Below are 25,177 nucleotides of genomic sequence, written 5' to 3'. Positions count from 1 at the left end.
CCACCCTCTCCTCCCTGACCTATCACCTTCATCCCTCCCCCACTCACCCATTGTACTCTGTGCTACTTTCTCCCCACCCCCACCCTCCTCTTGCTTATCTCTCCATGCTTCAGGCTCACTGCCTTTATTCCTGATGAAGGGCTTTTGCCCAAAACGTCAATTTCGAAGCTCCTTGGATGCTGCCTGAACTGCTGTGCTCTTCCAGCACCACTAATCCAGAATCTGGTTTCCAGCATCTGCAGTCATTGTTTTTACCATATTGAATGATGAGAAGACTCAGCGTTAAATGGTATAGTCCTGCTCCTTATTTTGGTTTCTTTGGAACCTTTTTAAATGCAATATTGCTATTACTTGGTTTATGAAAATCTTAAAATCTGAAGTCATTCTATGAGAATTTTTTTTTACTTTGGTCTCCTGGGATTCAAATTTCAATCTATTGTAGCAGTAACAACAACTGAATCAACACCAGTAAAGACAGATTATCTGCTCATGACCACATTGCTGTTTGTCGGAGCCTGCTGTGCACACAATGGTTTCCACATTTGACATTGCAAAATGACTAGTTCAAATGTACTTTAATTTGGCTGTAAAGTGCTTTGCGAATTCTGATAGTCGTGAAAGATTCCATAAAAGAAAGTTATTTTTCCAATTTTTTTGAGGTTACAGAGATAGGGGTTGAGAGACTCTGGAGAGATTCGAAGAAGCAGGAAACATCCTGATCACAGCACACAGAAAGAACTGACCCTTCACAGTCCGCAGGATAATAACCAGCTCCCAACACACACAGACAGAACGATAGGAAATCAGTAAGAACCCTAGACTCTCTGCACCTCTCAGTGAAACAGTTCAGCACAAGGCACCGAGTAAACAGCTCTCTCAGCTGGATCTTCTCACACAGCATAAGGGACATTTCCACCCCTGACTGCCCACAGGATAGTCAGACTGCCTGAAGATTGGTGTGGATATTATGGGATACAATTTGTATAAAAGCTGCTCCTTCACTCACCATTTCCTCACTTGGTTTTCTGTCCCTATAGGAAGTGAACCAGCTCTGGAAGAGGAAGAGGAGACAATGGGCAGAGTGGGTGGGCTCTCTGATTGACGTCTCTCACAGTCAATCCAAATATTTCTGGAGTAACATGAATTTTCCGACCACTCTGTACACTCCCACCTTTTCCTCTTCCAGAGCTCGCTCACTTCCTGTAGAGCCTGAAAATCAAGTGAGGAGATGGTGAGTGAAGGAGCAGCTTTTATACAAATTGTATCCCATAATATCCACACCAATCTTCAGGCAGTCTGACTATCCTGTGCGTAATCAAGGGTGGAAATGTCCCTTATGCTGTGTGAAGATCCAGCTGAGAGAGCTGTTCACTCGGTGCTTTGTGCTGAACTATTTGACTGGAGCTGTGTGTTTATTGGAAGCCTTTCCCTTCTGATTTCCAAGTTGAGTTTTGTTGCTAGCTCATTTCTGAGGTGCCGGACTTGGACTGGGGTGGACAAAGTTAAAAATCACCTAACGCCAGGTCCAACAGGTTTTAAGCAACGCTTCTAAAGCTAGTGATTTCAAATAAACCTGTTGGACTACAACCTGGTGTTGTGTGATCTTTAACTGAATATAAGAAGGTGAGATGTTGTAACATAGAAAGTGAGTATCCAATGTGTGTGCAGTCAGCTCCCACAAATAGCAATATGTGAATGAACAGATAACCTTTTTCTTAGTTGTATTGTTTCAGATATTCTGAAATATCCTGTGACTAATATAAAGGAATTGAAAAACAAGATTTCATATTTTGTATCTGAAGCAAAAACCTATTAAAAGCTAAACTGTTTATAAAAACTTGAGGTGGGGGAGTTCAGAACTAGAGGGCATAGGTTTCGAGTGAGAGGGGACTGAAGAGTCAACTTTTTCACGCAGAGGGCGGTGTGTGTATGGAATAAGCTGCCAGAGGAAGTGGTGGAGGCAAGTACTGTGACAACATTTATAAAACATTTGTATGGGTATATAAATAGGAAGGGTTCAGAGGGATATAGGATAAATGCTGGCAAATGAGACTAGAATAGTTTAGGATATCTGGTCGGCCTGGTCGGGTCGGACTGAAGGATCTGTTTCTGTGCTGTACTCTCTATGACTAAATAATGCCAATTAGGCAATAGAAAAACAAAACTACAGAAAAGATACCCCCCATCTAATTATTATGAACGAACTCCCCATGCCACTGTTATACTTCATGTCCCTCTCTCTACAGAATACTACCTTTTTTCCAGGAACCTGTCCAATATAACCTGCTTGAACTGGTTGTTTTCTCCCCATTACACTGAATCATGACTTTGAATGATTGTCAAAGGAGACAGTGAGTTTTCAAAAGCCTCTGTTTTCAAAAAAATAAATTCATGTGGACTTTACTGTCTGGACCACCATTTATTACCCAGTTCTTTATCCACCAAGCTAGAACATCCTGCACACCATGTGACTTCACTTTCTCCATTAGTTTACCAAGGGGGAACTTATCAAATGTCTTACTAAAGTCCATGTATATGACATCTACAGCCCTTCCTTCACCTATCAACTTGGTCACTTCCTCAAAGTTGGTAAGGCACAATCTACCCCGCACAAAACCATGTTTCCTATCACTGATACGCCCATTTTTTTCCAAATAGAAATAGATTTTATCCCTCAGTACCTTCTCCAGCAACTTTCCCACCACTGATGTCAGGCTCACTGGTCTGTAGTTACCTGGGATATCCCTACTACCCTTCTTGTACAGGGGGAACAACATGAGCAACCCTCCAGTCCTCCAGCACCTCACTTGTGTTTAAGGATGCTACAAAGATATCTGTCAGGGCCCCAGCTATTTCCTCTCTTGCCTCCCTCAGTAACCTGGGAGAGATCCCATCCTTTCCTGGGATTTTGTCCGCCTTAATACCCTTTAGCCGAACCAACACATCTTCCCTCCATATGTCAATGTGATCCAGAGTAAACAAACTTCTATCTGTAATCTCAGCATTCATAACCTCCTGTTCCTCAGTGAACACTGATGCAAAGTAATCATTGAGAATCTCACTCATTTTCTCAGATTCGACACATAACTTTCCTTCCTTATCCTTTAGCGGACCAACCATCTCTCTGGTTACCATCTTACTTCTTCTACAAGAATAAAAGGCCTTGGGATTCTCCACAATTCTGCTCGCTAAAGTTATTTCTTGACCCCTTTTAGCCCGCTTGATTCCTTGTCTAAGATTGGTCCTACTCTCCCGATATTCCTCCAAGGCCCGTTCTGTTCTTAGCTGCCTGGACCTTATGTACACTTCCCTTTTCCTCTTGGCTAGTTGCATGATTTCTCCTGTCATCCACAGTTCATGAATCTTGCCTTTCCTATCCCTAGTTTTCTAAGGGGCATGCTTATCTTGCACTATCTTCAACCTATCTTTGAAAGCTTCCCACATATCAAATGTGGACTTTCCTTCAAATAGCTGTGTCCAATCCACATTTCCCAGCTCCTACCTAATTTTGACATAATTGGCCTTGGCCCAGTTTAGTACTTGTCCCTTAGTATCACTCTCATCTTTGTCTACGAGCATTCTAAAACTTACAGAATTGTGTCACTATTCCCAAAGAAATCCTCCACAGGAGACAATGAGTAGTAGTTGAAGGGAGTTTCTTGAAATGGAGAAAGGTGACCAGTGGTGTTTCACAGGGATCAGTGTTGGGGCTACTGTTGTTTGTAATATACATATATGATTTGGAAGAGGGCATTGTTGGTCTGATCAGTAAGTTTGCAGATGACATGAAGATTGGTGGAGTAGCAGAAAGCATAGGGGACTGTCAAAGAATACAGGAGAGTACAGATAGACTGGAGAGTTGATCAGAGAAGTGGCAGGTGGAGTTCAATCCAGGCAAATGTGAGGTGATGCATTTTGAGAAGTCTAATTCTAGAGCGAACTGTAAACAGAAGAACCTTGGGAAAAGTTGATGAGCAGAGAGGTCTGGGAGTTCAGATCCATTGTACCCTGAAGGTTGCTGCACAGGTGGATAGAGTGATCAAGAAGGCATATGGTATGCTTGCCTTCATCGGAAGGGGTATTGAGTATGAGCTGGCATGTTAAAATTGTACAAGACTTTGGTTTGGCCGCATTTAGAATACCGTGTACAGTTCTGGTCGCCACATTACCAAAAGGATTGGACGCTTTGGAGAGGGTGCAGAGAATGTTTACAAGGATGTTGCCTGGAATGGAAGGTGCTAGCTATGAAGAGAGATTGAGTAGGTTGGGATTGTTTTCATTAGAAAAAAGAAGATTGAGGGGGGACCTGATTGAGGTCTACAAAATCATGAAGCCTATAGAGAGGGTAGATAGAGGTAAGCTTTTTTCCCAGGGTGAGGGATTCAATAATGAGAGGTCACGCGTTCAAGGTGAGAAATTAAAAGTTTAAGGGGGATATACGTGGCAAGTACTTTACACAGAGGATGGTAGGTGCCTGGAACACATTGCCAGCAGAGATAGTAGAAGCAGGCACAGTGGATTCATTTAAGGTGCGTCTGCATAGATGCATGAGTAGGTGGGGAGCAGAGGGATGCAGATGCTTAGGAAGTGGGCAATAGGTTTAGACAGTGGATTTGGATCAGCTCAGGTTTGGAGGGCCGTAGGGCCTGTTCCTGGGCTGTAAATTTTCTTTGTTCTTTGTTCTTTGTAATGTCTCTCTTCAACCAAAGTCTGTGTTCCTTCCCACGTTATACCTGGCAGCCCACAGAAAGGACACCCTCCTTCTTTCCATCCTGTTCAGTGAGTTACGACCTGTCGCCATGGTAACCAACTTACATAGCGTGTTGTTAAGTAGTTACATAACCTCCTCACAACCTTCATTTCAAAACAGTTTTGGTCTAACTTAAATTGCAAAGGTAGTTTATAACATCATAATCTTGCAAACTTTGCATTCATGACAATATCCTGAGTTGAGCTGAAAATGTGTTGCTGGAAAAGCGCAGCAGGTCAGGCAGCATCCAAGGAACAGGAGAATCGACGTTTCGGGCATAAGCCCTTCTTCAGGAATATATCAGGATGCTGCCTGACCTGCTGCGCTTTTCCAGCAACACATTTTCAGCTCTGATCTCCAGCATCTGCAGTCCTCACTTTCTCCTCGAATATCCTGAGTTGAGCCTTCTTGACTGTGGAGGGAGGGGATGGGAGTGGTCGAGAGGGGAGTTCTCCTAACTCCTCATGATGGGATGGGTTTGATCATCCTTGTGTCTTTCATATTGTGTCTTGCTGTCATGTGCTGGGCTGCAGCATGGCTGTGAATGGAGGTGTTCATGGAGCTGCCTTCACCTGTTACTTCATTGGTTATCCACAATTCTCAGAGGTGCGATAGGTCTTGGTGTTTAACTTGAAAGTCCCCCTCTGTTGTATATTCACTAGGTTCAAACCTGGACTCTAAAGTATCACCAATACTCCTCCTGACCTGTCTGTCTACTGGTTTGTTGGTAATCATGGATTGAGGGCTGCGCTGGGCTGTGAGGTAGCGTTGGAAAGCAATCCTGCTGCTGCTGATGGCTCACAGCACCTTATGGACACCCAGTTTAGGGATCTGACCTTAGTCTACTTCCCTTTTGATAATGAACATGGTGAAGGACTTATTTTTTAGTTGGGAGCGAAGTGGTCATATTCCTTGAACTTGTCTGACCTGAAGCCATGATTTGAGTAGAGTAGCTTTTATTTGTCATTTCTACCAAAGACAATTGATACGGTAAAAAAAAAGACAGTGTTCCTCCAGGACCAAGGTGCTACATGGACTGCGTAAACTACACAATCATACAAAGGATGGCATAAAGTGCATAAGAAGTGAAAAACATGCAAATTACACTGTAATATTCACCTTCACCATTTGGGGTTGTTGAGGTGAAAATTATGATGATCCTCACAGATGGTTTTACGGGACCAGTCAAACCACAGGATCTCAGTCACTGGATTGTTAATGCAGCACCATAGCAAATACCTGGAGTCACATTTATTACGAGGTCTTTTAATATCTTTTTAAAAAATATTAAATGAAGGCCTCATCCATTTCCTAAGATCTGGGCTTGGATTAGGACGTGTAGTCTGGATGAATGCAGTGTGTCTAATATTCCAGCATCAACCAGAACTCTTCAAACAGTTACACTGAAACAATATTTTCCTCAGTTTCTGGCTTTTTCTGCCATGCGTGGATTTTTCCAATAATTTTAGAAAAGAAGGGGAGAAATTTCAAAGTTTTCTTCAAATTAACTTTCCACTGGATGTTATTTTGTATGTATTCTCAGCGTAAAACTGGTCTTCACAGGCTGACATGCACTCAGAACAATTGCTAACCCATTTTACAATCTTGGAGACTCTCTTTTCCATTGTTCTCATGGTGCCTGGGAAGATGGAGAGATGGGCAAGAGAAAGAAAGTAGCTACATTGTCTGCTTCTGCTCACTATATAGTGTCGCTGCTGGAAACAGGGTGTGTGACAGTCAAGTGAGGATAAAGGAAGGACTTGTGTCTGAACCCCCCCACACAGGGGAATAGCAGACAGGCACTACTGGAACAATCTCTAACTGAGGAGTCAGCAGGTTCAGCAAAGGAGGAGACGGAGTTGAAGGAAATCATGTTTCTTTCCTTTTCCTGTTTTACAGAAGGATTACACCATACTACAGCAGAGAATACAGAAAGGATAAACACTGCAGATAGATCTTGACCATCACCGAAGGAACAACTGCACAATTGTGGACTCCAACTGTGGTGAGAGCTTCAATCTTTCATATAGCCTCGTGAACCACTGACTCATTCCTACAGGGGCGAAGCTCCTAAAGTCACCAAACAAGCAAGGTGCATCTGTATAGCAGCATCATGGAAGGGAAACCATTGAACAGTGAGTTGTGTGACCAAGACTTCACACAGTCATTAACACCCATTGGACATCAACACATTCCCACTGGGGAGAAGCCTTTCAAGTGCAAGATGTGCCACAAATCATTCTCTCAGTCACGGACCCTCCTCAAACACCGGTGCATTCACAAGGGGGAGGAATCATTTATGTGTGAGGTGTGCCATAAATCATTCTCAAGGTCAATGAATCTCCACAGACACCAACGCATTCACACAGGGGAGAAACCATTCACATGTGAGGTGTGCGAAAAATCCTTCTCTGACTCATCAAACTTCCGTGTGCACCAACGCATCCACACAGGGGAGAAGCCATTCACATGTGAGGTGTGTGACAAATCATTTTCACAGTTATCAAGCCTTCAGGTCCATCAGGTAATCCATACAGGGGAAAAACCCTTCAAATGTGAGATTTGTGATAAAGCTTACACCACATCGACCAGGCTTTTGATGCACCAGAGTATTCACACAGGGGAGAAACCCTTCAGATGTGAGGTTTGTGAGGTGTCTTTCATCGAATCCTCTGAACTGCTGATACACCAGAGGATTCACACAGGGGAGAAACCCTTCAAGTGCGAGGTGTGCAAGAAATCATTCTCGCAATCATCAAGTCTCCACACACACCAACGCATTCACACAGGAGAGAGACCATTCACATGTGAGCTGTGCAACAAATCCTTCCCCTACTCTTCAAGCCTCCGAGTACATATCCGCAGTCATACAGGTGAAAGACCTTTCAGGTGTGAGATGTGCGACAAATCATTCTCTCACTTAATGAGTCTCCGTGTACACCAATGTATTCATACAAGAGAGAAGCCCTTCACAGGGGAAGTTTGTGAGAAAGCGTTCACACAGTTACAAAGCATCCTGCAGCATCAGACAATCCACACAGGGGAGTAACCTTCAAGTGTAGGGTTTACAATTGAGCTCTTTTGGTTCTTGGACTCTTCTCAGGTACCAGAGAGAAACTCTTCTGGGGCAATATTTGTGGCTGGGCTTCACTGACTCATCTGATTTCCTGAACCAAAGATGGATTCACACTGATGCCCAAGCATTCAGGAGTGCAGTGTGTGACAAGCCTTTCACAGAGTTCCTGGTCCATTAGCACATTCAGTCAAGGAAGAAACCCTAACAGCGTGAATTCTGTAATAAAGCCATCACAATGTTGTCAGACCTCCTAGAAATCTTGTGAATGAAGGGGATTTTGTCCATTTAACCTTGCTCTCTAGGTGGCCCTGATGACTTCAGAAAGCTTCACATGTCATGATGATCAGGATATTGTTGATCTCTCAGGTTTCCTCCTCCCACCATTATCTTCTGGATTTGTCTTTGAATGTCAGCCTTGAGTTGTTGAATTGCAGCATCCTTGAGTTGTGTCTTTGGGTTGGTCTGCCCAGCAATGAAGGCTGATTGTTTTTGTTCCAGGAGGTCACATAGTTGAGTGTCATGTTCATCGAGCCACTCCTGGTAACGATGATGCTCATACCCAATCTGTACAAAGTAGTTTAGTACAGTTGGCTTTGTATTGATCTTACTGCTTGTAAATTGAGTTAAAGGTGTAAAGATTTTACAGATTGGTCGTGATTTACTCTTGGAATTCCTCTTGTTGGTTGGGCTGTTTTCATGCTGAGACATTGTTCTTCGTCTTGGACTTTGGGTCTTCTTATATCTCTGGGTGGATCTTCTTCATTGATCGAACAAGTTGATGATCTGTCCAACAGCCTCAGGCTCCCATGTGGATCAAGTGATGCAGACATCACTTAGAATTTTTTCTTAGTTTTAGACTGCTTCCCATACCTCAGCAGCCAGATCTGTCCCCTCCATGTCAAAACTAAACTGACCATATGATCTACAGTTTGCAAATGACTGCGCTGTCATTATTTACTCTGCAACAGATTTTTGTCCTCTCTCAATCTCTTCAATTCTTTATATCTTTGAATAATGTGAAAAAAAAATTTACACATTAACATGTGGTCAGCCAAGTATTCTTCTCCCATTTATATTAAAGCAGAGACTCTGGAAATGTTGAGCACTTCCTCAATAGACAATTCTCTGAAGAGGCCACCATTGACAATGAGATCCAACATGAGAGCTGTGTCAATTCAGCCTTGTACAAATGACAGCCGCAAGGGTTTCGCTGCAATAGATCATTCCCCAGTCACTATTAAAGATCAGTCCTACTGACTACATCTGAACAAGTGAACTGAGAGCAGTAGGTGGCCATTTGGCCCCTCAAGCCAGCTCGACTTTTCAGAAAGAACATGGCTGGTCTGATTTTGGCCTCAAATCCATATGACTGCCTACCCCAATTATCTTTGACTTCTTTGTTAGTTAAGAATTTATCAATCCCTGATTTCAAAAAATCCAGTGATCTTGCCTCTACTGCTCCCTGGGGAAGAGTTAGTTGACCTTCAACACCATTAAAGAAACGGTATCTCCTGATCTCTGATTTAAAAGAGAGACCCCCATGTTTGAAAACAATGCCCTCTAGTTCAACTAATTCGCACAAGGAAAAGCATCTTAGAAAAAGAAGGAAGCATATGTCAGGTACAGACAAGATATATTGAATGCACATTAGAGTATAAAGGCAGGAGGAACATACTTAAGAGAGAAATTAGGAGGGCAAAAAGGGGACATGAGATGGCTTTGGCAAATAGGGCTAAGGAGAATCCAAATGGTTTTTACAAATACATTCAGGACAAAAAGGTAGCTAGGGCGAGAATAGGGCCCCTCAAAAATCAGCCTGGCGGCCTTTGTGTGGAGCTGCAGGAGATGGCGGAGTATTTTGCATTAGTATCTACTGTGGAAAAGGACAGGGAAAATATAGAATGTAGGGATAGAATATAGAATGTGGTGATATCTTGAAAAAAGCCCATAAACAGAGGAGGAAGTGCTGGATGTCTTGAAACACATAAGTGGATAAATCCCCAGGACCTGATCAGGTGTACCCCAGAACTCTGTGCAAAGCGAGGGAAGTGATTGCTGGGCCCGTTGCTGAGATATTTGATCACCGATCGTCACAAGTGAGGTGCCGGAAGACTGGAGGTTGGCTAACACGGTGTCACTGTTTAAGAAGGGTGGCAAGGACAAGCCAGGGATCTATAGACCGGTGAGCCTGTGGTAGTGGTGGGCAAGTTGTTGGAGGGAATCCAGAGGGACAGAATGTACATGTATTTGGAAAGGCAAGGACTGATTAGGGATAGTCAATATGGCTTTGTGCATGGGAAATCATGTCTCACAAACTTGATCGAGTTTTTTGAAGAAGTACAAAGAGGATTGATGAGGGCACAGCAGTGGACATGATCTATATGGACTTCAGTAAGGCGTTCGACAAGGTTCCCCATGAGAGACTGGTTAGCAAGGTTAGATCTCATGGAATACAAGGAGAACTCGCCATTTGGATACAGAACTGGCTGAAAGGTAGAAGACAGAGGGTGGTGGTGGAGGGTTGTTTTTCAGACTGGAGGCCTGTGTCCAGTGGAGTGCCACAAGAATCGATGCTGGGTCCTCTACTTTTCATCATTTATACAAATTATTTGGATGTGAGCATAACAGGTATAGTTAGTAAGTTTAGGAGAAAGTGAGGACTGCAGATGCTGGAGATCAGAGCTGAAAATGTGTTGCTGGAAAAGCGCAGCAGGTCAGGCAGCATCCAAGGAGCAGGAGATTCGACGTTTCGGGCATGAGCCCTTTTTCAGGAAGGCCTGAAGGGCTCATGCCCGAAACCTCGATTCTCCTGTAGTTAGTAAGTTTGCAGATGACACCAAAATTGGACGTGTAGTGGACAGCAAAGAGGGTTACCTCAGATTACAACAGGATCTTGATCAGATGGGCCAATGAGCTGAGAAGTAGCAGATGGAGTTTAATTTAGATAAATGCGAGGTGCTGCATTTTGGGAAAGCAAATCTTAGCAGGACTTATACACTTAATGGTAAGGTCCTAGGAAGTGTTGCTGAACAAAGAGAACTTAAGTGCAGGTTCATAGCTCCTTGAAAGTGGAGTCACAAGTGGATAGGATAGTGAAGAGGACGTTTGGTATGCTTTTCTTTATTGGTCAGAGTATTGAGTAAAGGAGTTGGGAGATCATGTTGCAGCTGTATAGGACATTGGTTAGACCACTTTTGGAATATTGTGTGGAATTCTGGTCTCCTTCCTATTGGAAAGATGTGAAACTTGAAAGGGTTCAGAAAAGATTTACAAGGATGTTGCCAGGGTTGGAGGATTTGAGCTATAGGGAGAGGTTGAATAGGCTGTGGCTGTGTTATCCTGGAGTGTCGGAAGCTGAGGGGTGACCTTATAGAGGTTTATAAAATCATGAGGGGCATGGATAGGATAAATAGACAAAGTCTCTTCCCTAGGGTGGGGGGGCGGATCCAGAGCTAGAGGGCATAGGTTTAGGGTGAGAAGGAAAAAATATAAAAAATACCTAAGGGGCAACTCTTTCACGCAGAGGGTGGTACGTGTATGGAATGAGCTGCCAGAGGAAGTGGTGGAGGCTAGTACAATTGTAACATTTAAAAGGTATCTGGATGGGTATACGAAAAGGAAGGGTTTGGAGGGATATGGGCCAGGTGCTGGCAGGTGGGACTAGGTTGGGTTGGGTATTCTGATCGGCATGGACAAGTTGGACCGAAGGTTCTGTTTCCATGCTATACATCTCTACGACCACCTTGTCCAGTACCCTCAGTTTATTGAGACCACCTCTCACTTCTCTAAACTTCCAATGGATACGTGTGCAGTCTGTCCAATATTTCTTCATCGGATATCAGCCAGAGGAATCAGTCAAGTAAGTTTTCTTTGAACTGTTTCTTGTAAGTTCATAAGACGTGGGGCAGAATTAGGCCATTCAGCCCATCAGGTCTGCTCCACCATTTGATCATGGCTGATATGCACCTCACCCCTATTTTCATGCCTTCTTCCCATAACTCTTCAACCCTTTACCAATTTAAAATCTGTCTAACTCCTCCTTATATTTACTCCCTTTCCCAGCATCCACTGCACTTTGGGTCGTGAATTCCAGATTCACAACCCTTTGGGAGAAGTGGTTTCTCCTCAACTCTATCTTAAATTTGCTACACCTTATCCTAAGTCCTCTCATCTTAGAATGCCCCACAACAGGAAGTATCCAGTTCATGTTTATTTTATCCACACCTTTTATAATCTTGAATACTTCAATTCGATCAGCCCTCTCCCCCCATTCTTCTAATTTCCACAGAGTGTAGGCCTAAACTGTTCAATCTTCATAAGACAAACCCCTCATCTCTGGGATCAATTTTGTGAGCCTCCTCTGAACTGCCTCCAATGCCACTACATCTTTCCTCGAATAAGGGGACCAAAACTGTGCACAATACTGTGGGTGTGGTCTCACAAATGCCTTGTATAGTTGCAACAATACTTCCTTACTTTAATATTCTATTCCTTCAGCTATAAAAGCCAACATTCCGTTCACTTTCTTTATTCTCTGCTATACCTGCATGTTAGTTTTCTGTGACTCATGAATGAGGACACCCAGATCCCTCTGCACCGGAGAACCCCAAAGTCTCTCCCCATTTAGATAATAGGTCACCTTCCCATTTTTATGACCAAAATGCACGACCTCACACTTATCCATGTTAAACTCCATTTGCCACATTTTGGCCTACTGTCCTAACCTGTCTATATCCATTTGTAAGATTCTTATTTCCTCATTGCAATTTACTGTCTCACCTATTTTTGTCATGTCATCCACAAACTTGACTATGGCGCATTCTATCATTGCATCAAAGTCATTAATGTAGATTATAGATAGCTGGAGTCTTGAAAGAACTGAACCTTGTGGCACCTACTAGTTACTTCTTGCCATCCAGAACAAAACCCATTTATCCTGACTTTCTGTCTTCTATCCATCAGTCAGACATCTATCCAAACTAATAAATTACCCTTAATCCCATATGATCCAACCTTGTAAATTAACCTTTTGTACAGCATCTTATCAAACACCTTCTTGAAGTCCAGATATATTACATCTACTGGATCGCCATTATCCATTTTGATTGTTACATCTTCGAAGAACTCTAGCAAATTAGTCAAACGTGATTTGCCCTTCATAAACCCTTGCTGACTCTGATAGATAGTGTTTTGACTTTCCAAATGTCCTAATATTGCTTCCTTGATAATTGATTCTAACACTTTCCCAAGTGTTAAACTAAATGTTCTGTAATTTTTCACATATTGCCTCCCTCCCTTTTTGAATAAGGATGTTACATTAGCATTTTTTTCAATCCACTGGAACCTTTCCCGTATCCAGGAGATTTTGGACTATTGTAAGCAATAGATCCACTATCTCCACCCCCACTTTCTTTAATACCCTAGGATCTTGGCAGTCAGGCTTGGGGGACTTGTCTGTCCCCAATCCTAATAGTTTGGTGAGTACCTTTTCCTTATCGATGTTGTTTGTTCTAACTTCTACACTTTCTACTGCCTCTGACTTGTCCATTCTAATAGGTGTGGTACTATTGTCCTCTACTGCAAAACTGAGGCAAAGTATTGACTTAGCGTATCTGCTATTTCAGTGCTCCCCAACATTAACTCTCTGGTTTCCTCTTCCAAGGGACCAAAATTTACCTTAGCAATTCTCTTCCCTTTTAGATACCAATTGAAGCTTTTGCTATCCTTTTTGATATTTTGTGCTAGTTTTATTTTGTATTTTGCCTCAGCTCTTTTTATTAATTGTTTAGTGTCCCTTTGTTTATGTTTGAAAGTTTCCCAATCTTCCAGCCTGCCACTGGTCTTTGTATTATGGTATACCTTAGTTTTTACTTTATATTGTCTTTGATCTCTTTGTTCAGCCTTGGATTTTTTTAAACCCTCCTTACCATCTTTCTTCCTCGCTGGGATATATTTTAGTTGTGAGGTCTGACTTAATAGCAATTTTCCCAATATTTCAGTATAAGAACATGAGGGTAAATGGAAGGAAGATTCCCTGTCTTGTTGTGTGGAGAGTCTAAAACTAGGCACTATCAATATAAGATGGCCAATAATAAAGCCAGTGAGGAATTCAGGAGAAACTTCACCAAGAGAATGATGAGAATGTGGAACTTACTCCCACAGGGAATTATTGAGGAAATAGGTTGGGTGCATTTTTTGGGAAAGTTGGTAAGTCCACAAGGGAGAAAGGAATAGAGGATCTGTTGAGAACATAACATAAAAAGTGAGAATAAAAGCTCATGTCACTAGCAGAAGCACCAGGTGAAAACAACTGGGCCAAATGGTCTGTTTCTGTGCTTTAAAGACGAATAAAATCAAAAAATTCTGGAAATTCTCAGCAGGTCAGGCAGCATCTGTGGAGAGAAACACAGTTAACATTAAAGCTCGAGATGACTCTTCAACACAAATTAGGCTGGACATTGGATGGTACCTCCTAATGTCACACAACTTTTACCTCTGCTGTGTAAGAAAGGCAAGGTTACAGTGACCATGGGGAATTGCAATACGCAGGTGGACTGGGAAAATCAGGTTGGCAGTGGATTGCAAGAAAGGGAATTTGTGGAATGTCTACAAGATGACTTTTTGGAGAACCTTGTGGTGGAGCTCACTAGACAATTCTGGATTTAGTATTGTGCAATGAAGCAGACTTGATAAGGGAGCTTAAGGTGAAGGAACCCTTACGAGGCAGTGAACATAACATGATAAAGCTTGCTCTACAATTTGAGAGGGAGCAGGTGAAATCAAATGTAACGATATCACAGTTGAATAAAAGCAACTACAGAGGCATGAGGGAGGAGCTGACCAGAACTGACTCGGAGAGGAGCCTAGCCGGAAAGACTGTGGAACAGCAATGGCAGGAGTTTCTGGGAGTAATTCAGGAGACACAGAAGAGATTCATCCCGAGGAATAAGAAGTTTACTAAAGGGAGATGAGGCAACCTTGGCTTACAAGGGAAGTCAGGAACACCAGAAAAGCAAAAGAGAAAAGATAAAATGTGGTGAAGGACACTGGGAAGTCAGAGGATTGGGAAGCCTACAAAGACAAACAGAGAACGACATGAAAAGAAATAAGGAGGGAGAAGTTTAAGTATCAGGGTAAGCTAGCCAGTAATACAAAAGAAGATTGCAGGAGTTCCTTTAGATATATAAAGAGCAAAAGAGAGGCAAAAGTGGATATTGGCTGCTGGAAAATGACACTGGAGAAGCAGTAATGGGGAAACAAAGAAATGGCAGAGTAACAGAACAAGTACTTTGTGTCGGTCTTCACGGTGGAATACACATGTCACATCCCAAAAATTCTGGGGGCAGAGCTGAATATGGTGGCGAACACCAAGGAGAAGATGCTAGAAAACTGGAAGTCTGAAAGTGGATAAATAACCTGGACCAGATGGACCACACCCCCAGAGTTCGAAAGGAAATACTTGAAGAGATAGTGGAGGCTTTAGGGGTGATCTTCCAGGGGTCACTTGAGTTAGGGAGGGTCCCAGAAGACTGGAAAAATGGAGTAAGGTTAAAAAATGGGAAATTACAGGCCGATTAGCCTGACCTTAGTTGTTGATAAAATCTTGGAATCCATTGTGAAGGACGGGATTTCTAAATACGAGAGCAGAGTCAGTATGGTTTCATTAAGGGGAGGTCATGCCTGACAAATCTGATAGAATTCTTTGAGAAGGTAACAAGCAGGTTAGACCATGGAGAATCAATGGATATTATCTACTTGAATTTCCAGAAGGCCTTTGACAAGGTGCTACACAGGAAGCTATGGAGTAAGATAAGAGTCCATGTATTAGAGGCAAGGTACTAGTTTGTGTTGAAGATTGGCTGTCTGGCAGAAGGCGGAGAGGGGGGATGAAAGGGTCCTTTTCAGGATTGCAGCCAGTGACTAGTGATGTTCCACAAGGGTCAGTGTTGGGACCACAACAGTTCATTTTACACATTAATGATCTTGATGAATTGAGGGCATTCTGACTAAGTTTGGAAATGATCCAAAGATAGGTGGAAGAGCAGGTAATATTGAGGAGGTTGCCAATTAGCAAGGTTAGATCTCATGGATTACAGGGAGAACTAGCCATTTGGATACAGAGGGTGGTGTTTTTCAGAGTGGAGGCCTGTGACCAGTGGAGTACCACAAGGATCGGTGCTGGGTCCTCTACTTTTTGTCATTTACATAAATGATTTGGATGTGAGCATAACAGGTACAGTTAGTAAGTTTGCAGATGATACCAAAATTGGAGGTGTAGTGGACAGCGAAGAGGGTTACCTCAGATTACAACAAGATCTTGATCAGATGGACCAATGGGCTGAGAAGTGGCAGATGGAGTTTAATTCCGCTAAATGCGAGGTGCTGCATTTTGGGAAAGCAAATCTTAGCAGGACCTATACACTTAATGGTAAGGTCCTAGGGAGTGTTGCTGAACAAAGAGACCTTGGAGTGCAGGTTCATAGCTCCTTGAAAGTGGAGTTGCAGGTAGATAGGATAGTGAAGAAGGCATTTGGTATGCTTTCCTTTATTGGTCAGAGTACTGAGTACAAGAGTTGGGAGGTCGTGTTGCGCCTATACAGGACATTGGTAAGGCCACAGTTGGAATATTCCTTGGAGCGTCGGAGGCTGAGGGGTGACCTTATAGAGGTTTACAAAATTATGAGGGGCATGAATAGGATAAATTCCCTGGGGTTGGGGAGTCCAGAACTAGAGGGCAAAGGTTTAGAGTGAGAGGGGAAAGATACAAAAGAGACCTAAGGGGCAATTTTTTCACACAGAGGGTGGTACATGTATGGAATGAGCTGCCAGAGGATGTGGTGGAGGCTGGTACAATTGCAATATTTAAGAGGCATTTGGATGGGTATATGAATAGATTAGAGTGGTGCTGGAAAAGCACAGCAGTTCGGGCAGCATCCAAGGAGCTGTAAAATCGACATTTCGGGCAAAAGCCCTTCATTAGGAATACAGGCAGAGAGCCTGAAGGGTGGAGAGATAAATGAGAGGAGGGTGGGGGTGGGGAGAAAGTAGCATAGAGTACAATAGGTGAGTGGGGGAGGGGATGAAGGTGATAGGTCAGGGGGGAAGGGTGGAGTGGATAGGTGGAAAAGAAGATAGGCAGGTAGGACAAGTCATGGGGACAGTGCTGAGCTGGAAGTTTGGAACTGGGGTGAGGTGGGGGAAGGGGAAATGAGGAAACTGTTGAAGTCCACATTGATGCCCTGGGGTTGAAGTGTTCCGAGGTGGAAGATGAGGCGTTTTTCCTCTGGTGGTGAGGGAGCGGCAGTGAAGGAGGCCCAGGACCTCCATGTCCTCGGCAGAGTGGGAGGGTGAGTTGAAATGTTGGGCCACAGGGCGGTGTGGTTGATTGGTGCGGCTGTCCCAGAGATGTTTCCTAAAGCGCTCTGCTAGGAGGCGTCCAGTCTCCCCAATGTAGAGGAGACCGCATCGGGAGCAACGGATACAATAAATGATATTGGTGGATGTGCAAGTAAAACTTTGATGGATGTGGAAGGCTCCTTTAGTGCCTTGGATGGAGGTGAGGGAGGAGGTGTGGGCGCAGATTTTGCAATTCCTGCGGTGGCAGGGGAACGTGCCAGGATGGGAGGGTGGGTTGTAGGGGGGCGTGGACCTGACCAGGTAGTCACGGAGGGAACGGTCTCCAGCATCTGCAGTCATTCTGGGTCTTTACTCAAAGGAATTTAGAAGGATGAGGGGGGATCAAATTGAAATATACAGACTACTGAATGGCCTGGACAGAGTGGATGCTGGGAAGATGTTTCCATTAGCAGGAGAGACTAGGACCCGAGGGCACAGCTTCAGAATAAAGGGAAGATGCTTTAGAACAGGGTGGGGAGAAACTTCTTCAGCTAGAGAGTGGTGAATCTGTGTAATTCATTGCCACAGAAGGCTGTGGAGACCAAGTTATTGAGTATATTTAAGACAGAGATAGATAGGTTCTTGATTGTAAAGGGGATCAAAGGTTATGGGGAGAATGGGGTTGAGAAATATATCCTGATGAAGGGCTTATGCCCGAAACGTCGATTCTCCTCGGATGCTACCTTACCTGCGGTGCTTTTCCAGCACTACACTCTCAACTCTGAGCTCCAGCATCTGCAGTCCTCACTTTCACCTCCTCGAGAAATATATCAGTCATGATTGAATGGTGGAGCAGATTCAATGGGCTGAATGGCCTGATTTCTGCTGCCTGCAGAAATCTTATAGTTGCCTGCACTATAAGAAGTCTTATAGTTGCCTGCACAGATCTCCGACGTTTACCTGCATAAAACTCCCCTTCACCATTACCAACCACTCTATTCACAGCATTAGTGCCCTTTTGGACCTAAAGTCAGAGTCTTCCTTATTTTTGTGTCATCACAGATAGTCATCCTGGAGTCAATCTCTGAGTTATCTCTAGAAGCTGCAGAGTCTCTGAGGATTCTTACTGATTTCCAACACCCTCTGAAACATAGTCTTTTGACACACAACTCCGACAGTATTTCATAGGTTGACCTCTGCCTGTATGCGCTGTTGTCTGAAAACTGATCTTCTTGTTCAGCAGGCAGATAAAGTTATAGAACAAAGAAACAAACCCTTCAATCGAACCAATCCATGCTGATCATAATCCCAACTAAACTAATCCCACCTGCCTGCTCATGACCCATATCCCTCCAAATCTTTCCTATTCATGTACTTAACCAAATGTCTTTTAAACATTAAACAAGTGCCCACATCCAGCACTTCCTCAGGAAGTTCATTCCACATGCAAACCACCCTCTGTGTTAAACAAAATTTCCTCCCTTTTTAAAATCTCTTTCTTCTCACCTTAAAAATGTGTCCTTGAGTCTTGAAATTCCCCATCCTAGGGAAAAGACACCTACCATTAATCCTATCTATCGTGAGGAATGAACTTTCTGAGGAAGTGCTAGATGTGGGCACAATTACAATGTTTAAAAGACATTTGGTTACACTTACTCAAACGGCTAAGAGGGAAATATTATTTGCAAAGCAAAGGTTATATGAATATGGCGACAAACCAGGTAGATACTTAGCATTTCTTGCAAAGGAAAAAAAAGGCCCCTCAGACTATTATGTCTATCAAGGAAAGTACGGGTATTTTGACTCATGACCATAAAAAGATTAATGCGACCTTTAGAGAATTCTATTCTGAGTTATATAAATCACAGGATTGTGAAGATAGGACGAAGAGGATGCAGTCATTTTTTAAAAATTTGACTTTTCCAGACCTAACTCCGGAACAAGTATCGGTCCTAAATGCTCCTCTTACACCCCAAGAAATAGTTGATGCAATTAGGCACCTTCAAAATGGTAAGGCGCCGGGCCCAGATGGCTTTCAAGCTGAATTCTATAAAGAATTTACAGAAATACTGGTTGGTCCACTTATGGACATGTATAACTATGCATATAGTCAGGGCTGTCTCCCGCCTTCGCTGAAAGAGGCAAATATCTCTCTTATCCTTAAAAAAGGAAAGGACCCAGAAGATTGTACATCATACAGACCAATATCCTTGCTAAATGTAGATTTTAAAATCCTCTCTAAAACGTTAGCACTGAGATTAGAAAGGATACTGCCACATATTATAAAGGAGGATCAGACGGGGTTTATTAAGGGCCGTAGATCATCCAATAATGTTAGAAGGGCTCTGAATATGATTCAAGCTTGTCATCAGGGAAAGATACCAGGAGTAGTGGTTTCATTAGACGCGGAAAAGGCATTTGATAGGGTTGAATGGTCATATTTGTTTTACACATTGGAGAGGTTTGGTGTTGGACAGGTGTTTACCAAATGGATCTCAACATTGTATAGTGATCCCAAAGCAGTTGTGGTTACCAATGGATTAGGCTCGGATAGCTTCAGTGTGGGTAGGGGCTGCCGTCAGGGATGTCCCCTCTCGCCATTGTTATTCACGCTAATAATTGAACCACTAGCAGAAGCTATACGAGCTGATCCTAATATAGTGGCCCCAAGGATTGGTACAGGTAAACATAAAATTACCCTTTATGAGGATGATGTTCTTCTATTCCTCAGTAACCCTTTGATGTCCATACCTCGCTTAATCCAAGTTATTAATACATTTAGTGCATTCTCAGGCTATAAAATTAATTTTTCAAAATCGGAGGCTATGCCAATGGGTGGCCTTGCTGTGATACCCCGCTTAGCGGACGGTTTCCTTTTTCCCTTTCGCTGGTCCCTGGAGGGTTTCTTATATTTAGGCATTTTTATTACTCCAGTATTTGGTCAGTTGTATAAGGCTAATCTTGTGTATTTATTGGAAAGGATAAGGCAGGACCTCCAGCGATGGGGAGACCTGCCAATTTCCTGGTTGGGTAGAATAGCATTAATCAAAATGAATATCCTGCCCCGTCTCCTATATCCTATGAGAATGCTTCCGGTGATGCTGCCGAGGACGGCTTTATGTAAATTATACGGCTGGCTGAGTTCCTTTATCTGGAATCATAGGCGGCCCCTCATTAAGCTGAAGAAGCTACAGCTTCCACAGGCAAGGGGTGGATTGGACTTCCCAGATTTTAGGAAATATCAATTAAGTTCCCTATTAAGTTACATAGCTGATTGGGTCTTGTCTGATCCACAATCAATCTGGTTGGACATCGAGACTTCTCAAGTAAAATACCCACTTATTAACCTTTTATTCTCAGACAAGAGGAAAATCATTACAGATCACTGTAAAAACCCTATAATACTGAATACAATCAAGGCTTGGAATATAATGCGGCAAAATGAAGGTAATTCACATAAAACATTCCCCTATGCACCGATAGTGGGAGCATGGGGATTCCAACCGGGGTTAACAGATGCCACTTTTAAACTCTGGAGATCCAGGGGTATCTCATGTCTCGGGGATTTATTTAAAGATGGGGTCCTGATGTCTTTCGGACAGCTGCGCCAGAAATTCGGATTACCCAATGGAGACCTCTTTCGATACTTCCAAATTCGAGATTATGTACAGAAGAAGACTACGTTATTAGATAGTTTTTATAAATCCGATAGAGAATGTAGTGTCCTACGACCAGTGGGGGTATCTTCCGTCAGTAATATTTATCATTTACTACATGATGAAGTATCGGGAGATATGGATAATCTGCTTAAAACATGGGATCAGGATCTGGGACTAGAAATCTCCACAGAAACGTGGAATGATATCTGGGAAAATGCTAGAAGAATTACTATTTGTAACAGAACCCAGGCTATCCAGCTGAAGATACTTCATAGGGCCCATATAGCACCGGTTCGATTGGCAAAATTTAAGGCAGGAGCATCTCCAATGTGTCCTAAATGCAAAATAGAGGTGGGCACTCTTGTACATTGCTTATGGACCTGTCATAAGATCCGTAGATATTGGACTAAAGTAGCAAGTACCCTGACAGAAATTTTAGGAACGGAAATAAAAGTGGACCCCGTATCTCTCCTCTTGGGCTTTTCGAACTTTCCCTCCCTGGACACGTACGGGAAGAAACTATTTTCTATTCTTTCTTTCTGTGCAAGGAAAAATATTTTGATGAACTGGGTGGCGGAGGGCCCCCCTGGACTTTCAAATTGGCACAGACTAATTATGGAATGTATTCCCCTTGATTTCCTTACAAATATGGTGCACCGAAAGACCGAATTATTTTATAAAATATGGCAGCCCTTTTTGAATTACATAAATACAGATATTTCGGCTATCCTAACAAGGGCTTTTATATAATTGAGACTACAGACCTGGCTGGTCCGCGGCCCCTCGGGGGAGGAATCCCGCACGAATACGGGTTTTATCATATCTGATGCTAACACATCCCGAGCATGTAAGAGACTTAAATATACACCCTGGTTAGTTGTAGGTTAGATTAGTAGATAGTTGAGTTTTGTTTGTTTGTTTTTTTTTCTTTTCGGTTTTTTTTTGTTGTTTTGTTTTTTTTTGTCAAATTTTGGCTATTGTATATTTGAGCTAATTGTATATCAATGTTTATATCTGAGTTTTGTTTATTTTTGTAAACTTGTAAAAATGTTAAATTTCTAATAAAAATATCTATAAAAAAAAAGACATTTGGTTAAGTACATGAATAGGAAAGATTTGGAGGGATATGGGCCATGAGCAAGCAGGTGGGATTAGTTTAGTTGGGATTATGATTGGCATGGCTGGTTGGATCGAAGGGTCTGTTTCTCTGCTGTATGGCTTTATCTGCCTGCTGAACAAGGAGGTCAATATCCAGACAAGAGAGCGTACAGGCAGAGGTCGACCTACTAAATGCTGTCGGCTTTGTGTGGCAAGAGACTATGCTCAGTAAGGAAGTAATTGGACGCATCTGTGTAACGTTGGATGGTGACCTGAAGACAACCTCAAAATGCCATACTGCCTTATCAGAGCTGATGAAACTCACGACAGCACTGAATTTCTTTACCTCTGGGTCACCTCAGCCTGGCAACATTGACCTGTGTAACATTCCCCACAGTACTATGAGGGTTTGCGTTCACCAGGTCACAGGCCATTTTCCATAGAACTTCTGATTTAATTCACTTTGATATGTCCTCTGTAAGGATGAAATGGAGGTCCCTCGTGTTCTCCAAGATTGCTGACTTCCCAGATCGTTGACATGTTCCACTGAAGGCACCAAAAGAGAAGCCTGTTTTGTTCATCAACAGGAAGGGTTTCCGTTCACTGAACATGATGATTGTATGTGGTGCCCATATGAAGATCCTAAATGTAAATGTGGATAACTGAAGAAGTGCACATGATTCCTTTAACCTGGTGACCTCAAAGTTGTACCCGACCATGAGTGTGTCTCCAGGAATTTTAGGCTAGTTACTGGGGCATGAGGGATACCTGATGAGGATGAGGCTGATGACACCGTATCTGAGGACTAACAACAAAGGGTATGAATGATACAATCGTGCACATATAGCAACATGTCAGGTGGTGGACAGAACAATCTGGCTCCTCAAGTCACATTTCCATTGCCTGGACAGGTCAGAAAGCACTTTATGGTTCTCATGGGTGAGAATTTCTCAGATTGTAGTGTATGTTGCACAACTTTGCCATCCAGGATGGACATGACCTTCACTCAGAGAATGTTTTTGAGCCAGAAGTGGAAGAGCTGGAGGAGCGCGTTGTGGATGCGGATGCAGACAGGCTGCTCAGAGGACATGAGAAGTCTCTAGCAGTAGCCGCCATCAGAGCAACTTGAGATTGCCTGGTCGCTACTGCTTTCAGACACTGAATTGGATTGTCGTTGTCTATCCTTCCCTCCCTCTCAAAATAATATAAGGCTAGACTTGTAAATATCATTCTTACCACTGGAAAGACCTTTGACATAGTTACTGCAGAAGGTAAACTCAGCTGTTCAAATTAAAGGCTATCAAACAATTGTATTCTCAAATATTTTATATCTTGTACTTTTTATTAGCCTCATCTGAATAAAATATTTCCGTCATCTTTCAGAATATCTCTGTGTTATGATTTCAGCTGAAACCAACAAGTCAGATTTCAGATTGAAGCCTGGTTAGATCAGAAGTTTCATTTTCTGTTGGTTACCATGGTTCTTTACTGAACACACAGGAAAGGGTCAGTTAGCTCAGTTGTTTGGAATGACAGGTTTGCGATGCAGAATGATGCCAACATCACAGTAAATCCATACTGGCTAAGGTTACTATGAAATCCCACCTTCTTAACCTCACTTCTTGCCTGAGGTGTAGTGACCCTCAGGTTAAACCATCATCTGTCTCTTTGAGAGAGTAACCATATTGTCCTCTGGGACTATGGCAACTTTACCTTTCTAAAAAAAAGACAAAAACAACAAACCAGCCACTCAACAATTTACAAAGATCTTGACATAAACAATAAAACAAAATTTTAACCTGTTTCCCAACACGATCCTTTACAGATACTCAATTTCTAATACGTATCACTTCTATCTCAACAATATTTTGCTTCACTGACTCTTTGTGATTTGATTCTTGAACTGCTGAAACAGTTTACAACTTATTTCTAAGTCTGCTGTTTATTTTCAATTCTTAGTGCTTAAACCTCTCTTTTAGTTCTGATAACTTAATAACTTCTATCCACTGTCACAACCTGAAGAATCTACAGAACATAACTAACTCTTAAGATGACTGGTTCCTCCTGAGCTGAAACTTTGAACCTTCTGTACTTATGTCAAAAGCTAAACAAGTACCTTTCCTGCTCCTTGGATGCTGCCTGACCTGCTGTGCTTTTCCAGCGCCACTCTAATCTAGACTCTGGTTTCTAGCATCTGCAGTCCTTGTTTTTACCAAGTACCTTTTCTCTACCTACCCTAAACTCAGTAGTATATCAGTTAACACCACAGGGGTCTGGCTATGCACTTAACTGACATGATATGCTTTCTTGGAAACTATGCCTTTAGTTCATTATTCTAGATAACTGTTTTTAAGAGGCCAGAAAGTTATCTTTAGAAAAGTGAAACTAATTCAGATTGCAATGCTTGACAATTATAGAATCGATGAGAGATCTTTAGGTCAGACTTCATTTCAAAGCATAGTCAATTTGACATAACTATTCAGCTTTTGTAACTTTAGACAAAGTTAAAGATCCTGATTTCTGGAACTTTCTCAGGTTCCCAGAAGGCACTTTACTCAGAGAGAGATCCATGCAGCTTTCAGGTTCCTTTTTCAGAAAAGACCGTTCTCTTTGCTGGCAGCTTGAAACCATAGAGATCCACAGGACAAAAAAAGTCCTTTGGCCCATTGAGGCCATGCCAGTGAAAACCAACCACCGAACTACTTTAATGTCATTTTCCAGCTCTTGACCCAAAGCCCTGATTGCCTTGACATCATAAGTGCACATATAAATACCTCTTAATTGTTATAAGCATTTCTGCCTCTACCACCCAATTCTCACCACCCTCTGGGTTATAATGTTTTTCCTCTCATCCTTTCTAAACCTTCTGTCTGTTACCTTAAATCTATGCTGCCTGGTCATTGATCTCTCCGTCAAGGGGAAACATCTCTTCCTGTTTATCCTATTTATTCCCCTCATAATTTTATGCATTTCAGTCATGTCCCCAGTTTCCTCTGCTCTCAGGAAAACAACACAAGTCTGTCCAGTCTCTCTTTATAACTTAAACTCTCCAGCCCCGGGACCATCCTGGTAAATCTCCTCTGCAACCTCTCCAGTGCTATTGCATCCATCTGAAAATATGGATTCCAGAACTGCTCATAATATTGTGGCCTAAACAACATCTTATACAGTTCCAGTATAATCTCTCTCTTAAACTCAATGACTCAACTAATAAAGGCAAGGGTACCATATTCCTTTTAACCACTTTATCGACCTGTC

At 42.6% G+C, this 25,177-nt stretch overlaps 2 protein-coding genes across 2 annotated transcripts in view; both read left to right on the top strand.

Moving 5' to 3' along the window:
• The window catches only part of LOC122541653 (uncharacterized), a 107,943-nt gene that overhangs the window by 53,253 nt on the left and 29,513 nt on the right, over window positions 1–25,177 (top strand). The window lies entirely within an intron of this gene.
• Window positions 1,193–11,229, top strand: LOC122541198 (uncharacterized). The gene is made up of 2 exons (XM_087978766.1): window positions 1,193–1,231; window positions 6,650–11,229. Exon 2 carries the CDS (start codon window positions 6,864–6,866, stop codon window positions 7,797–7,799), a length of 936 nt encoding a protein of 311 aa, XP_087834892.1. The 5' UTR covers window positions 1,193–1,231; window positions 6,650–6,863; the 3' UTR covers window positions 7,800–11,229.

Source organism: Chiloscyllium plagiosum, unplaced genomic scaffold (genome assembly GCF_037043375.1).
Source record: "Chiloscyllium plagiosum isolate Xiang-an unplaced genomic scaffold, Cpla_swu_hap1 HiC_scaffold_35, whole genome shotgun sequence".
Taxonomy (NCBI): Eukaryota; Metazoa; Chordata; class Chondrichthyes; order Orectolobiformes; family Hemiscylliidae; genus Chiloscyllium; species Chiloscyllium plagiosum.
The sequence above is the reverse complement of the archived record's forward strand: the minus strand, read 5'-3'. Positions and strand labels throughout refer to the sequence as shown.